At 41.7% G+C, this 15,467-nt stretch overlaps 1 protein-coding gene across 1 annotated transcript in view; it reads left to right on the forward strand.

Annotated features, from left to right (window-relative positions):
* ABCA4 (ATP binding cassette subfamily A member 4) overlaps nucleotides 1-15,467 on the forward strand; it is a gene marked incomplete at its 5' end in the record, with an annotated part of 95,986 nt that overhangs the window by 46,149 nt on the left and 34,370 nt on the right. Inside the window, 8 exons of the mRNA XM_027854806.1 lie at nucleotides 465-563; nucleotides 3,036-3,222; nucleotides 6,566-6,660; nucleotides 7,506-7,538; nucleotides 8,453-8,558; nucleotides 8,677-8,751; nucleotides 9,006-9,175; nucleotides 11,080-11,257. Of these exons, the coding sequence (XP_027710607.1) occupies nucleotides 465-563; nucleotides 3,036-3,222; nucleotides 6,566-6,660; nucleotides 7,506-7,538; nucleotides 8,453-8,558; nucleotides 8,677-8,751; nucleotides 9,006-9,175; nucleotides 11,080-11,257 (943 nt within the window). The remainder of the gene's footprint in view (nucleotides 1-464; nucleotides 564-3,035; nucleotides 3,223-6,565; nucleotides 6,661-7,505; nucleotides 7,539-8,452; nucleotides 8,559-8,676; nucleotides 8,752-9,005; nucleotides 9,176-11,079; nucleotides 11,258-15,467) is intronic.

The following is a 15,467-nucleotide window of genomic DNA, read 5'->3' on the forward strand; positions in this document are numbered from 1 at the left end:
GATACTCATTGGTCAGATGACTTTGGCCAATTCACTTAAACTGGATAGGCATTATGGGAGAGTGAAAAAAAATCACAAGATTGAGAATCAGGAGATCTAGGTCTGAATCCTGATTCTGACACTTAATACCCATGAATTTTGAGCAAGTCACTTAATCTTCCTATGCCTCTATTAACTTATTTGCAAAATGAGGATAATGATTCCTGCTCTCTCATAGTGTTTTGGGGAAGAACAAATGAAATGATGTATGCAATGTGATTTTCAGATTTTAAAATGTTATATATTGTGAGCTGTTATTACTGTTAATTGCTCTGCTCCAGCATCAGAAATAAATACCCATCCTCCAATGGGTTAGTGACTACTTCAAGTCAGTTTCCTTCACACATGGTCCCAATAACAGCTGGTTTGGTGTGCTCTGGCTCAGAATTGTTTCTGTAAAATAAGACTTTTCCCAATTTGCTTAGTTCTGAACAGCCAGGCAACGAACAACTGTCAACTCTTGCTGAAGTCCTCCTGAATAGACCAGGATTTGGAAATCGCTGCCTGAAAGAAGAGGTCTTCCCGTAAGTCTGAATTTCCTTTTGTTTCCAGTTTTCCAAATGGAAAAGAGAGCGGCAGAAAGTTCCTGGGAGTACAGGCTTGTTGCAGAAATTTAACAAGTGAAAGCCAGTATGGTGTAGTGGGACAAGACCTAAGTTCCACTCCAGGGTCAGGAGACCCTGATTCAACTTCTTTCTACCTATGTGACCTTGAATAAGGCAGTTAATCTCTTTGGGCTTCAGTTTCCTCATCTGTAAATATTTTTTAAAAAGGCAGAGTTGGAGGAAGGCAGTTGTACTAGATGATCTTCCAGGGAGTGATGGTGCCTTCTAGCCCTGAATAATTATGGTCTTATCAGGGAGGTTGTGGGAAAACCCAAAGGAATCAACACAAAAGACTTCTCTCACCCTCTGACCTCTTTCAAGGAGGTGTGGAGGATAGAATGCTATGAAACCAGACTGAGGGTGTGCTTGTATACATAAATTGCTGACTCTCAAACATCAGTGTTATAAGAATTGGAGAGTAGTTAGTTATCCCCAAATAGATTGGGCTACCTTAAAAGAATGTAGGTCTCTACACACTCTAAAGGTTCTTTGAGCAAAAACTAGATGGCATCATGTCAGGTATATTAAAGTCCAAACCCTTTTTCTTGTGTGGGCTGAATCAGATGGCCACTGAAGTTTCTTCCAACTCTAAAATTCTGTGAATGAGGCTGTAAGAGGCAGATCTAGAGGCAATCCCCAAATTTCCTCATCATTTCCATATTTCCCCTATTCATCTTTTTTTTTCAGAGCTGATCAGCAGCCAAATAAGCATATCAAAACTTCATCTTTTATTTTTCACACCCTTCATCTCCTAATGGGGCTAAGAAGGAGAAAAATAGCCAGAAGGAGAGAAAGAGGGAGAAAAGGAACCTGCACAATCTACCAACTGGAGAAGATGTCCCTGAAAAATTAGTGAATCAATCAAACCACAGGCAACTTTTACAAAGCACTGTCTAGGCCCTGTGGAGGTGAAGATTGGGGTGGTACAAAACAGTTTAGGACTTGGTCTCTGACTGTAATTGATCTTTGAAATGTAAGTTCCCTAAGGGCAGGCAGGGACTGTTTCATTTGTGTATTTGTAACAACACTGTCTACTATAGGTCTGTATATATAGTAGGTATTTACTAAAAATTTGCTGAATTGAGTAATTTGGTTGTAGAAGCATAAATGATCCTACAGCTTTACAACCTATATATATTATCGGGATTTTCTAAGCAAAAACTACCCTTCATCCAAAAGGTTTGTCTGTTGAAATCCTACTCATTTGTCAAACCCAAGTCAAGTGCTTCTCACCAACCTAACCTTTTTTCCATCTTCTGACCCATCCATAGCACTTTGTCCTCATAGGACACTTACATCCTATCAGAGCTATGATTATTAGCATAGTTATCATATCCCCTCATCCCACTACTTCCATGGTTTTAGGCACATCTCTTTGAGCCTCAGCGGCAGAGTCTGCAAAATGGGGATAATAAAATCTCACAGTGTTGGCATGAGGCTCAAGTTATAGAACTTATGATACTTTGGCAATATTAAAGTGCTCTATAAAGCATAGTTGTTATTAGTGAGAGTCAGCATGGAGGAGGGGACAGAGAGCAAACTTTGAAGAGATGGGTTCATTCTCTGCTTCTGACACCTTCTAGCTGTGTGACCATGGACATTCACTTAACCCTTCAGTGTCCCCAGACAACTCTGAGGCTTGAGGTTACAGAATATTGCCAATCTTCACTGGCAAAGGAAGTTTCTATACTGGAAATTCCCAGACGGGAATAAGATCACAGGTATTGGGGAAAAGTCAAAAGTCAATAAATACTTAATAAACTGCCTACTATGTGCCAAGCATTATGCTAAGCACTGCTGATAACAAATGTGGAAAATGAAAACAATCCCTACCCTCAAGAAGCCTACAGTCTAATGAGGGAAAACCCCACACAAAAGAAAATTGAAAAGGAAGGAGGGAGGCACTTTGTGCTGCAATATGATGGAGAAGTCCAAAACAGTGCAGCTAGGTGGGAAACGAAGAGATGGTTGACCTGGGCACCTTCCTTAAATGGATATGTTGCAAGGGTCTTTCTGCTTAACCTCCCATCAAAGGGGCTGAGGGTAATGAGGATACTGATGAAGTAGGAGTACCAAGGCTGATATAGTGTTGAAAAATGATGAGGTTCCTGGAGGCATTAAAAAAAAAAGGAAAGAAAAAGTTGTTCTTGTTATTGTAGAACTCTAAAAGGTAGGAAGGAGATGTCTTAAAGGTAAATGTTTAAGTCACCTGCATATTTCAGCGTCCCTTCCCCACCACTGTGTCCTGCATATAGTGGGTGTTTAATAAATAGTTGCTAAATTGAATTGAATGCTGATCTAACAGGATGTGATCCTGTGTTTCATGCTGCTTCTGAGGATTTTATGAATGTCATAACTGGAATTTAAAATATTCTCTCTTTCCTGATCCAGGAATTATCCCTGTGGCAATTCAACATCCTGGAAGACCCCCTCTGTTTCTCCTAACGTGACTCTCCTGTTCCAGAAGCAAAAATGGACAGCAGACAACCCCTCTCCTGCCTGCAAGTGCAGCACCCGAGAGAAGCTCATGATGCTCCCAGAATGCCCTGCGGGGGCAGGGGGACCCCCTCCTCCCCAGGTACTGGGCAGCTCTCCAAGGGAGTCTGGGCACTGAGCATAACATCCAAACAGTAAATACATGATGCATCCTAGCCAACAGGAGCTGAGCAGGGGGCCACACTGCACCCTCATTTCCTTTTGTAGTGAACTACCCAGAGGGAGCTATAGGAAATAGTATGGAAAAGGACCCAGGCCAAAGAACAGGATGACCACCAGATCCACCTTCCCACTCAGTCACCCAGCCGATACTTCCCCAGGGTTTGCTATGTGTTCAGCATTATGGTCTTAGCACACTCCCATCCTCTGCCTCTCTCTAATCATTTACACACCAATTTACAGCATCATTCCTATGGCCCAGATCTAACCATGTCACTCCCCTGCTCAAGAAGCTTCAGTGGCTCCCTATTACAATGACATATTGGTAAATGTTTAGTAGTTACCTAGCTGAAAAACAAGCAAACCTATACGCTGAATACTTTTAAGTTTAATCTGCATTATTAATATTTTCTCCAACACTGTCTTAAGACTGAACAACAAAACAACCCTTGATTTGTAGTGTTTGATAGTTTCCGAGGCATAAATACTTGCACTGGCTGGTTGGCTCTAGCACACCCCTGCCCTGTTGCCTCTAAGATGAAATACAGACTCCTCTGGCATGTAAGGCCTTTACATATCTGGCTCCAGACTACTTTTTCAGGCTGATAACACCTTGTTTCATCTCACTCATTCTGTGACCCAGACAAGTGGCATAATTAGGAACATAAAATCAGGCATTTAAGAGCTGGAAGGAGCCTGAAAAATAGAATGGAGCAAACAGAATTCAGTGAATCCATGAGACAAGAAATATTAGAATAAAGTCAAATGGCTGAAAAATAAATAGAAGAAAATATAAGCAATGAGATAAAGCATGTATTAAATACTTAAAAGTATGTGCCAGGCACTGTATAAGGTATCTACTATCAAAAATAATTAACTAAGAAAATGGATTAAGGAAAGAAAATGTAAGGATCTTTCTGAAAACCATAACCAGCCACCCTCCAAAAAAATCTGAATGCCATATTTCAAGAAATAATTTTTAAAAATTTCCTGAATCTATTCAAATCAGAAGACAAAGCACAAATAGAAAAAAAAAAATCCACTAATTTTCCTGTAAGAAACCCTAAACTGAAAACATCTAGCCAGTAATGTCCAAAATGTCAAAAAATACTGCAAGTGTCCAGAAATAAAGAGTTCAAGGACCAAAGAGCAGAGGTCGGCCATCACACAAAAGACTTAGCAGTAATACTATAAAGGAGAGAAAATCTCCACATAGAATATTCCAAAAGGCAAAGATAAAGATTTGCAACCAACCAAATTTACTCAGTAATATCCTACAGTGGAAGACAAACAAATCTTTAATATAATAGAGTACTTTAAAGCATTCATGGTGAAAAGACTGAGTAGAAGCTTTGAAATGAAAACACAAAAGTCAAGAGAAACCTAGAAAGATGTCTGAGGTTGGGGATATGAAACGTGATCTGAGGTCAGCGAGATTCATTCTCTTAGGTGAGTTTGTGCTTACTTACTTGTCAATCAAGTTCAGCCCAAAGAAGAAATTAGAAGGGATCTCAGAGGTCATCTAGCTCAACAAGGTAGCTATTAAACTGAAATCTGAATCTCCTATGCAACGTCTGTGACAAGTGAAAAATGGATACAGCAAGTATCCATGCTGTACTTTGAACATCTCCCATGATGGGAAATTCACCAGATGAACCAGCTCATTTCATTGTTCAACAACTATTCTTATTAAGAATTGTTTCTGAGGTGAACTGGAATCTATGGACCTAAAAATCTGTGAAATCTGTGCCCCTGAAATCTAAGCCAGGCAAAAGAGATCTAATCCCTCTTGGCAAGAGGGACTCATCACTGGGACCTTGATTAGTTACAAGGATCCAAGGCAGATTGTGTTGTATGACTGGTTCAGGAGAAAGATGGCTAGATTTGGGGCTGAGGAACTGGATTTGAATTTTGGCTCTACCATTTGCTGTCTTTGTGACTTTGAACAAATAACTTCACTCCTCTGGGACTCAATTTGCTCATTTATAAAATGAAGGGGAGGTGGTTGGACAAGATGGCCTCTAAGGACCCTTTTAGCTCTAAATCTCTGGTCCTGTGATCTGACTTTTCTAAGATTCTATACTCTCTTCCTAAGAATTTTATATCAGGAAGTATGTGGATGGGGACGGAGTAACAGCCCTCTCACTTTTGCTTTCGTAATGATGAAGAACTTTGCTGGCTAAGTAGATGATCTCCAAGTTCTCTTCCAGCTCTAAAAAAATGTGTATGACCTATTCTTTAATCATAGATACACAAATCCAGAATTCTGGACTTGACTCTTGGGCAACAAAGAGGGATGACTGATGTACCTGAACTATGAAAGGGACAGTCAAGATTAGGGCTTCTTAACCCTTTTTGTCTGTGTGTGTGTTGTGGACCCCTTTGACAATCTGGGGAAGACTATGGACCCCTTTTCAAAATATTTTTTAAATCCATAAAGTAAAAAACATACAATGCAAAATAAATAATTGTATTGAAATACAATTATCAAAACATCAAATTATCAAAAAGTTCACAGACCCTGATGAAATACCTCTGGCTTAGATCAATCAATGAGCAAGTATTTATTAAGCATCTACTGTATGCTAGACACCACACTAGATCCTGGGTGTACAAAAACAAAGGATTAACAGTGTCTACCCTGAAGGAGCTCACATTCTATTGGCAGAGCCAAGATGGACATGTATTAAATATACAAAAAATAAAATACAAAGGGTATTTTTTTTGGTAGGGAAAACAGGCCAGGGATTAATTAGAGTCCAAAGTTTTCTGATTAGATAGAGGTTAAACCATTATTTGGAAAAGACTGTCCCTCAGGTCAGCAACCTTTGGCAAGCACGGCAGTTGGCAATGCTCATGGATGCCACTAGCAAGGGGAAAGGAAGCAAAAAGATGTAAGGAGAAAAGGAAAAGAGGTGGGGGAAAAAAAGGGAAGGGAAAGATAAACACAAGAGAATTAAGCAATTAAAGGGCATGTTGATGGGGCGTGTGTGCCTTGCTCTTTCTGAAAGCTGATTCAGACTGAGCTGGGAAAAAAAAAAAAAATGCATCTGCTCCTAAATTTGAAGCAATACTCCCCTCTGGTGGCTAAATATACACACTTCAGCCTTCACTCACATTTTGCTATCTCACCAAAATTCCCCAAGAAAACAAAAAGCTTTGTTTTTCACTGGGTAAGATACTGTTCCGTTAACTAGAGTTTGCTGAAGTTAAAGGGACTCTAGACTCCAAAGTATTTAATGGGGATTCCTCTCTCATGTCCCCAGAGAGTACAACGCAGTACGGAAATCCTGCAAGACCTCACAAACAGGAACATCTCAGACTTCCTGGTAAAAACATATCCCACGCTTATAAGAAGCAGGTAAGGAGAGGTTGATAGGATCCTAACAGAGAGGTTGTTAGGATCCTAGATTTAGAATTGGAAGGGACCTTAGAGGACTTCTAGCCTAAAATGTTCATGTCTTGCATCCTACATGCTTGGGAAGTAAAGTCAACCTGATTTTCTTTTCTGCATAAAAAATTAGATTTTGTTCTTTACTTGTGGCCAATTCTATCACCCAGCTGCTCCCAGTGGCTGCAACCTGTAGAACCACACTTTGTGAATTCTCTAGTAGAATGGAAGGTCCTTCAGGGCAGGTACTTGTGTCCCCAGTGCTTAGCATAGTGCCTGGCACATAGCTGGGACGTGACCAAATGCTTGTTGTAGTGAATTATTGTATTTTTGAAACAGTCCTGATATGAGAGAAGAAAGTGTACTTTTAACGAGACTTTTCAGAAAGACCAACCTTTGCCAGACCATAAGTCTCAATTTGAACTCTTTGAAAGAGGTCAGCCTACTGTGGACAGCAAATGAGACTTCTGTTGGCTGTTACTAGTGGCCAGAGATCGTCCTTACCTCAGTTTCTGCCTTGCCTGGCCCCCTGCTCCTTAGACCATTAGGTCTGCTTTGTTCTTTTCCCACCTGTGCTGGGAAATGTTTCCTTAAGAGAGATGAGTTCAGATGCTGCAGCATCTATCTCATATTTTTGTATATTTGGAAAATTATTAAATATTAAAGTTTCACTCATAGGCCCAGAAAATTGAAGGTCTCTTGAGAATTAGGTGAGGAGTATAAGGATAAAGGATGGGGAAACATTAAGGAGGAGGGAGAAATTAACATCAATACTCCAACTGGTTTGATTACATGATTTTATTTGTGTTTTTCAGCATGAAAAGCAAATACTGGGTCAATGAACAAAGGTAAGGAACTTTTTCCCATTCTTTTTAAAGGAATTTAAATCTCTGAATAGTCCATCCAGAGTAGGGCCCTACTACTCTAATCCGGGATGGAGTCTGGAGGTCTTTGACTTTGCCAAGCTATAAGAGTAGCAAGAGCCCATGCCTGATCCCTGGCCTGTCACTTCTGACCTGTGCCCTTAGAGGATAATTATGCCATCCATAAACATGGTTACTGGGCCCTTAAGACATTTTAGAAAGTCCTGTGGTCTTTTGGTCTAAGGACAGACAGAGCCTAAGGGGTTGGGTATAGCCTTATTTCTTCTTTAGCACACCTGTAAATTCCAAAAGCAGGTCAAATATACCTCAGAATCACAGAATCTCTGAGATGGAAAGGACCTTGGCAGCAACCTAGCCCAACCCACATCCAAACAAGAATCCTACCTACAACCTACTTGGCAAGTCGTTATTTACTCTTTGCTTAAAGACCTCCAGTAAGGGGAAACTCATTCACTGCCTCCTGAGGAGCCCATTCTTTTTTTTTTTGAAAGCTCTAATTATTAAGAAATTTTTCCTGACATCCAACCTGCATTTTTTTTTTTGTTGTTGTTGTAATTTTCAACCAGTGTTTCCAGGTATGGTCTCTGAAGACAAGCAGGAAAAAGTCTAATCTCATTTTTAAAACGAAAGAGTTTGGACTAAATGGTCTATAAAGTCCCTTCCAATTTAAAATCTAGGATCTTATGATCTTCCATGTGACAATTCTTCAAATACTGAAAGTCAGCTATCGTGATGTGTATCCCCAATCCACCCCCACACCCCCACTCCCAAAGTCTTCTCTTCTTTATGATAAACATTCCCAGTTCTACCGACCAACCTTCACATGGCATGGATTCAGGACCATTGCACTGACCTGAGAATTTTTGTTCCCTGAACAGGTATGGAGGGATTTCTATTGGAGGAAAGCTTCCAGTCTTCTGTATCACTGGGGAAGACATAGTTGGGTTTTTACGTGACCTTGGTCAACTTATGAACGTGAGCGGGGTAAGTGAACTCTATCTGTGGCCAGATACGGGATATGTGGACTACTCAAAACACAAGAAAAAAAGGCACCAATGTAACTGAGAAATCCTTTTCTTGCTTCTTTCTTTTGCTACTCTAGGGCCCTGCCACCCGAGAGGCCGAGAAAGAAATGTCCAATTTCCTTAAATATTTGGAAACTGAAGACAACATTAAGGTAACCTGTCCTAAGGCATTGAGTTTCATATGGCCCAGTTGTTTTTCTTATTTCTTTTCCCAGATGAAGAAAATTCTTCTTCCAGTTGGAATCTGGTGAGGAGCATCAGATACCATGTATTTGCTTCCTTTCCAGATTTCTTTCCCCATTGCAGATAGTTTCAACTTGAATCGGCTATGAGGATGAGTAGTGTCTCAGTTTCCATGTGTCAGTGGCTTACGTTAATAAAGGCATTACTCTTTCTCTTCTGCTAGGTGTGGTTCAACAACAAAGGTTGGCACGCAATGGTTAGCTTCCTCAATGTGGCTAACAATGCAATCCTGAGAGCCAATCTGCCAAAAGACATGGACCCGGAGGACTTTGGAATCACCCTCATAAACCAGCCGCTGAACCTCACCAAGGAGCAGCTCTCTGAGATCACGGTGTAAGCAGGCTGTCATTTGTCCATCATCCCCTGGGCCTTACGCTCCCTGCCTTCCTCCCTGCCACCTTTCCTCATTCCACTTCAGTGAGCTGGAGGCAGCTTGGTACAAGGGAAAGAACCCTGGGTCTGCAGCCAGAGGACCTGGATTCTCCTCTGGAACGTGCCCCTTAGTCCCTGTGCAAGCTTGGCCAAGCCATTGAACTCAGATTCTGCACCAGTCCAATGAGCAAGCTGGACAAGATGACCTCTAAGATCCTTCCTAGGTCGGAGGCCAAAATACTGCAAGTAGACTATCCAAATTTCAGAGCTGGAAGAGATTTCAGTGGTCATCTCACCCTTCCCCCCGCCAAAGAATGCCCGGCACTGCAACACCCTCAACTCTAGTGAGAGGACGGAGGCCCATTATTTTCAGATAGCTCATTGGCAAGTAAAATCCCCACCCACCCATCCCAATATCAAATCTAAATGAGCTTCTTTGCCACTTTTATCCTCTTAGCTTTTAGTTTTTCCCTCTGGGACTAAACAGACCAAATCTAATCCCTTTTCCACATGACAGCCTTACAGATTCTTAAAAATAGCTGTCAGGGGCAGCTAGGTGGTGTAGTGGATAGAGCTCTGGCCTTTGAGTCAGGAGGTCCTGAGTTCAAATCCAGCCTCAGATGTGTGATACTTATTAGCTGCATGACCCTGGGCAAGTCACTTAACCCTGATTACCTCACCCCCCCCCCAAAAAAAATAGCTGTCACAGGTCTGTAGGTATGGGCTAGGGGTTCTTCCCCTTTTTAATATTATAGACCACCTTTGGGAAGCTGGTGAAGCCTGTGGACATTTCTCAGAATATTGTTCTTAAATGTATACAATACAACACATAAGTTTACAAAGAAAACCCACTAGATTGAAATACAATTGTCAGCATTGAAACAAACAAACAAAATTCATGGACCCCAATTCTCGAGCTAGAAAGGGACCCCAGAAAACATCTACTTGAATCTTATTATTTTACAGATGCAGAATGGAGCTGCAGAGAGGTTGGGTGTCTTGCCTGGGGTCATCCAGACAGAAAATGCCAGAAGCAGGATTTGATCCCAGGCCTTCTGACTCCAGAAGCAGGGTCCTTTCCACATAACATGCCCACCCACCACTGAGCCTTTCCTTCTTTAGGCTTAAACATCCTTAATTCCTTTAACTTAGTCTCAGATGGTATAGGCACAAGGTCCTTCATTCATGGAAGCAAGTCGAGGCGAAGGCTCTGTCGCAGTTCAAGTCCTTGTCTCCTAAACTATCACAGTATCCTGTTAATTGGTCTCCCTGCTTCAAGCCTCTTCCCACCCTAGTTCATCTTCTGCCCAGCTGCCAAAGTGAGCTCCTAATAAAGTATCGTTCAGACCATGCCATCTTCTTCATTGCCACAAGCCCTGCCTCACTGTTTGGCTCCTCCTCCATCTCTTGCCACGAATTTTCTCCTCCCTATGCCCCTGGATGTGGGTGTCTTCAGTGACCTTTTTGCATGGCAGCAGTGATGGTGTCTGTGTCTGTGGCTGGTGCCGTGTAGAAACATCAAGGGTGAATGATGACAGCTAGGTTTATGTCCTCCCTTTGCTACTTTTCTTCGTGGCTGCCCTTTCCACTTTTAGTTAGCACCTAGCACAGTGCCCGGCATATTCTGGGCAATAAATAAATAATTCATTGATTGATGATAAATGACTGACTATAATAAATGTTTATCGATTGATTCAGTGAGTAGAGAAATTCATCGTGGAGGGACATGGCCGGACTCGTGGCACTCTGGGAGCTCTTAGCCTCAGACTGCTTGAAAATTGTAGCAAAGAAGCAGGTTTTATATCTTCCTGTGTTCCCTAATAACGTGCTGCCTCTAATCCTCCTCCCATTCTGTCCCCTTGCAGGCTGACCACTTCCATCGATGCCATGGTGGCCATCTGTGTGATCTTTGCCATGTCCTTTGTCCCAGCCAGCTTTGTTCTCTATCTGATCCAGGAGAGAGTGAGCAAAGCAAAGCACCTGCAGTTTGTCAGCGGTGTGAGCCCAACTACCTACTGGGCCACCAACTTCCTGTGGGACATCGTGAGTATCTGGTGGATGGGACCTCCATTTCTCTGGTCTGAGGCGGGAACTTGGAAACACTTCATGGTGACCTTAAGTATAGCAATAATAAAATGGCTGACATTTCCATAGGCCTTTAAGGTTTGCAGAGGTCTCAAAGACAAGCTGGTTGAGTGGGAAAAGCACTTATTCTGGAGTCATGGGACTTGAGTTCACCCTGTCTCTGTCACTTACTGCCAGTGTGACCTTGGGTGTTACTTAATATCTCTGGGCCTCAGTTTCCTTATTTGCAAGATGAAGGAGTTGACTAAACAGTGCATGCCCTTTGACTCAGTGAGAATACTAATAAATCTATACCACCAAAGAGATCAAAGAAAGACAAAAAGGACCACATATATAAAATATTTATAGTAGTTTTTTTCCCCCAGTGGCGAAGACCTAGGAACTGCAGGGGTTCACATCAGTTAGGGAATGGCTGAATAAATTATGGTTGTATATGAATGTAATAGAATACTATTGTGTTGTAAGAAGTGATGAAGGGTACAATTTTAGAAAAACATAGGAAGACCTGTATGAACTGATGCAGAGTGAAGTGAGCAGAACCAGGAGAACAGTTTATACAATAATAATAGCACTATAAAAACAAACAACTCTGAAACACTGAAGAGTTCTGATCAAGTCAGTGACCAACAATGATTCCAGCAAACCCATAGTGAAACATTCTACCCTCTTTGTGGCAAAGAGGTGATTGATTCAAGATCAGAATGAGTTAATATATTTTTGGACATGGCGAATGAGAGAAGTTATTTTGCTTGACTGTGTATATTTGTTATAAGGTTTTTCTTTTTTTTTTTTTCCAATGGATGTGAAGAGAAATGGGAGAGAGAGAAAATAAATGACCTCTAAAGACCCTACCAGCATTAAGTCTAAGATCCTATGTACTCATTTGTTTCTAACAACAGCTCTGTGAATTAAAGCCTATAGGTATTATTATCCCCATTTTACAGATAAGGAAACTAAGACTGAGAGAGGTTAAGTGACTTGTGATCTCATGGTCATGAAGCAGAATACAATATTCATTCTTCCAAAATTATTGAGTCACATAGCAGTCTACGACATCGGTTTGGTTCGTATTGACCTAGAAAGGCCAGTGAAGTATATGGTTGGTGGTCAGGTAGACCCTGGTGAAATTCAGTACCTATCACCATTCTATTTTGAGGGGCTTTTGGGAGCCTTTATAACCTTCACAAAAATAGAATGCCCTCTCTCTGAGGAAAGTCTCTGCATTGCTGGGGCAATAGCTGGTTTTCCCTGGCCGTGGCTATTGCTGTGGGAGGTGTGGTAAAGATTGCCTGGTGTCTTGACATCTCTTTGCTTATTCCTTGCTCTACAAGATGGTCTAATGTCCTCTTGAGTGTGCCTTCAGGGAACCTCAAATCTAAGCTCATCACTTCAGAGCTAGACAGGATAGTCTAATCTAATGGAGTAGCTAGGTGGCCCAATGGATAGAGTGCTAGGCCTATAATTAGGAAGATTCCTCTTCCTGAATTCAAATCCATCCTCAGACATTTACTAGCTGTGTGATCCTGAGCAAGTCACTTAACCCTGTCTGCCTCAGTTTCCTCATCTGCAAAACGAGCTGGAGAAGGAAATGGCAAACCACTCCAATATCTTTGCCAAGAAAACCCCAAAAGGGGTCACAAAGAGTTGGACATGACTGAAAATGACTGAACAGCAACAAAGTCTAAACTTCCTCATTTTTCAGATGAGCAAACTGAATTCCAGAGGTTAAATGACTTGCCCAAGCTGCAGACCCCATAACTAGCATAGGCAGGATTTGAAACCATATTCTCTGCCTCTGGATCCGGTGATCTTTCCACTGTGCTATGCTTGTTGTTGGCCAGGATATTGATGAAACTGGGGAGGTGTAAGTTAATGCCTCACATTTCCGCAATGCAGGCTAGGGCTGTTTTCAACAAGGAAGTTATGGTGCAGACCTGGGACAGTTGGGTTGACTTTGCCCCCAGGTGAATTGATACAGGACTCAGCTGTGGGGCCTTTGGATAAGAAGAGAATAAAAGTGGTTTGGGGGGACTTTGAAGGGGAGCTCTTGCAACCCTGGGGAAAGTTCTTGCTAACTGCTTTTATCTGCTTTTAATTTCTTGAACTTTTAACTACTTGAGTATATTGGAATGTGTTTTTAGTAAAAAGACTGTTTGTTTGAATCCCTGGGCTCTGAGTAGTACATTGTACCAAGAGTACCACCTCAACGATGCTGCCAGTGGTTGATGATTGTTTCAGTTGTCATATTCTAACACTTAGGGGACTGTGGTTTCTTAAATAGAAAAAAAAATTGTGCCTTCAGCAGCCTTGAAGGCTATGTTCCTGACGTCTTAATGGCACAGTAGGAGATGTGGTGACACCATCCCAACTCTATCATCATTCTTTGAGTTTCTCCACCCTCTTCTGCCCACAGGGGAAGCAAGCTCAGACGCATCTCTGGGAAGGACATGAAGCTCTAGGAGCTTCCCCTCAGTTGAACATATCATTAGCATGTGTCTACATCAGCCATGTACCATTAGCCTGAAAGAAGTCAGGCTAAAATCAATCTACAGTTCTCAACCTATAATGAGCCTATAAGCTCTACTCACGTTTTTGCTTACTTTTCAGTGGAGCTGTGAACAGAATTTATATTCAAGGTTGACAGTTTTCCCATTGTTCAGTTAGTTCAAGACATGATGGGAAAAGTCTCCTCCTTTATCTGCATTTTTCTTTCACTCAACCCATCAAGAAAGCTGAACAGAGCAGGCAGAGCTCTGTGGGCCCAAAGATAAGGGACCTCTGTGGCTTCCTAGTCAAACAAACAAAAAAGAATTCCCACTATCACATAGCCAACAATCATTCAGCATCTACTCCAGACCTCTAGTGATGAGGCACTCACCATCTCTTTATGATTCTGTGATGTCATTCCACCAGTATTTAAGGATTCTATCAGCCCTTTGGACTTTTGGAGAGCTCTAATTGTTAGGAAGCTTTTCAAGACTAAATTGGAATCTTTGCACTTTCCACAAACTGTTCCTGATTCTGCCCTCAGGGTCTTGACAGAATGAGAGTTTAGGTGAAATGTATTGACAGGTAGATTTTTTTTTGTACAGGTTTATGGATTCTTGGAGAGTATCCAGAAGGCTATGATGTATAAGAATTTCAAGTCATTAGCCTAAATCTAGGTTGGGAAAAGGAATGTAAAGTATGCAGCTGGAGGAACTCTGCAACCCTGAAATGAGCCAGTGGCAAAAGGACAGATATGTCTTTCTATAATTCCTTAGGGGTCCCTCATTGTGCAGTGGACCTTTGTAAAGAACTGATCCAAATCCTTGGGGTATGTGGCCTGTCTGGCCAAGGAAGTCAAAGGCTCCTCAACAGATAGAATTACAGGGCTTCCATGAGAAAATGTCTTTGTTAATGATATTTTTCCCTCTAGTATAATAGTTTTGAAATTATTATTGGAAAAAGTTCTTTTATGCACCTTATTTTTCAGCATAAAGCAGGATTAATTTCTCTTTTGTTAACAAAATTTCCCTAGTCCCCTTCTCTCATGGCATGGCATAATGGATTGGGCACTGTACTTGAAATTAGGAAGACCTGAGTTCAAATCCTACTTCAGTCACTAAACTAGTTGTGTTACCCTGGGCAAGTCACTTAATCTCTCTGTGCTTATCTTATCTATAAAATGTGGAGGTTGAACTAAATGTCAGTTAGCAAGCATTTCTTAAGGTCTACTATGTGCGAGGCACTGTTCTCTGTGTTGAGAATACAAATACAAGCAAAAAGACAGTCCCTACCCTCAAGATGCTTACATTCTAATGGGGGAAGATAATGCTAAAGATAACCAGAGAGGGAGGGGAGGAAGGAAGAAAAACCTCAACTGGGTTGAGGGGAGGTGGATACAGGGCATAGTAGAGGAACCTGGAGTACAGCCTGGTGAGAAATGGACACAGCTGGCCTGAGTGCTCTCCTTAGATGCAGGTTCTGGAAGGAACCATCCAATCAGAGGGAGGGTCGTCAGGGGCCAAGGGTGCTTCTGAGGTATGAATTTCAGAGCAGAAGGGCTCAGATTAGATGGTTTCTTCCTCCAAGCTCTAAATATGATTCGGTGATCCCATTCCACCAACATTTAAAGATTCTATCAGTATTATTTCAAGCTGCAAAGTGTTCCATGGCCAAATTAATT

Source organism: Vombatus ursinus, unplaced genomic scaffold, assembly GCF_900497805.2.
Source record: "Vombatus ursinus unplaced genomic scaffold, bare-nosed wombat genome assembly UNPS02010639.1, whole genome shotgun sequence".
NCBI classification, from domain to species: domain Eukaryota; kingdom Metazoa; phylum Chordata; class Mammalia; order Diprotodontia; family Vombatidae; genus Vombatus; species Vombatus ursinus.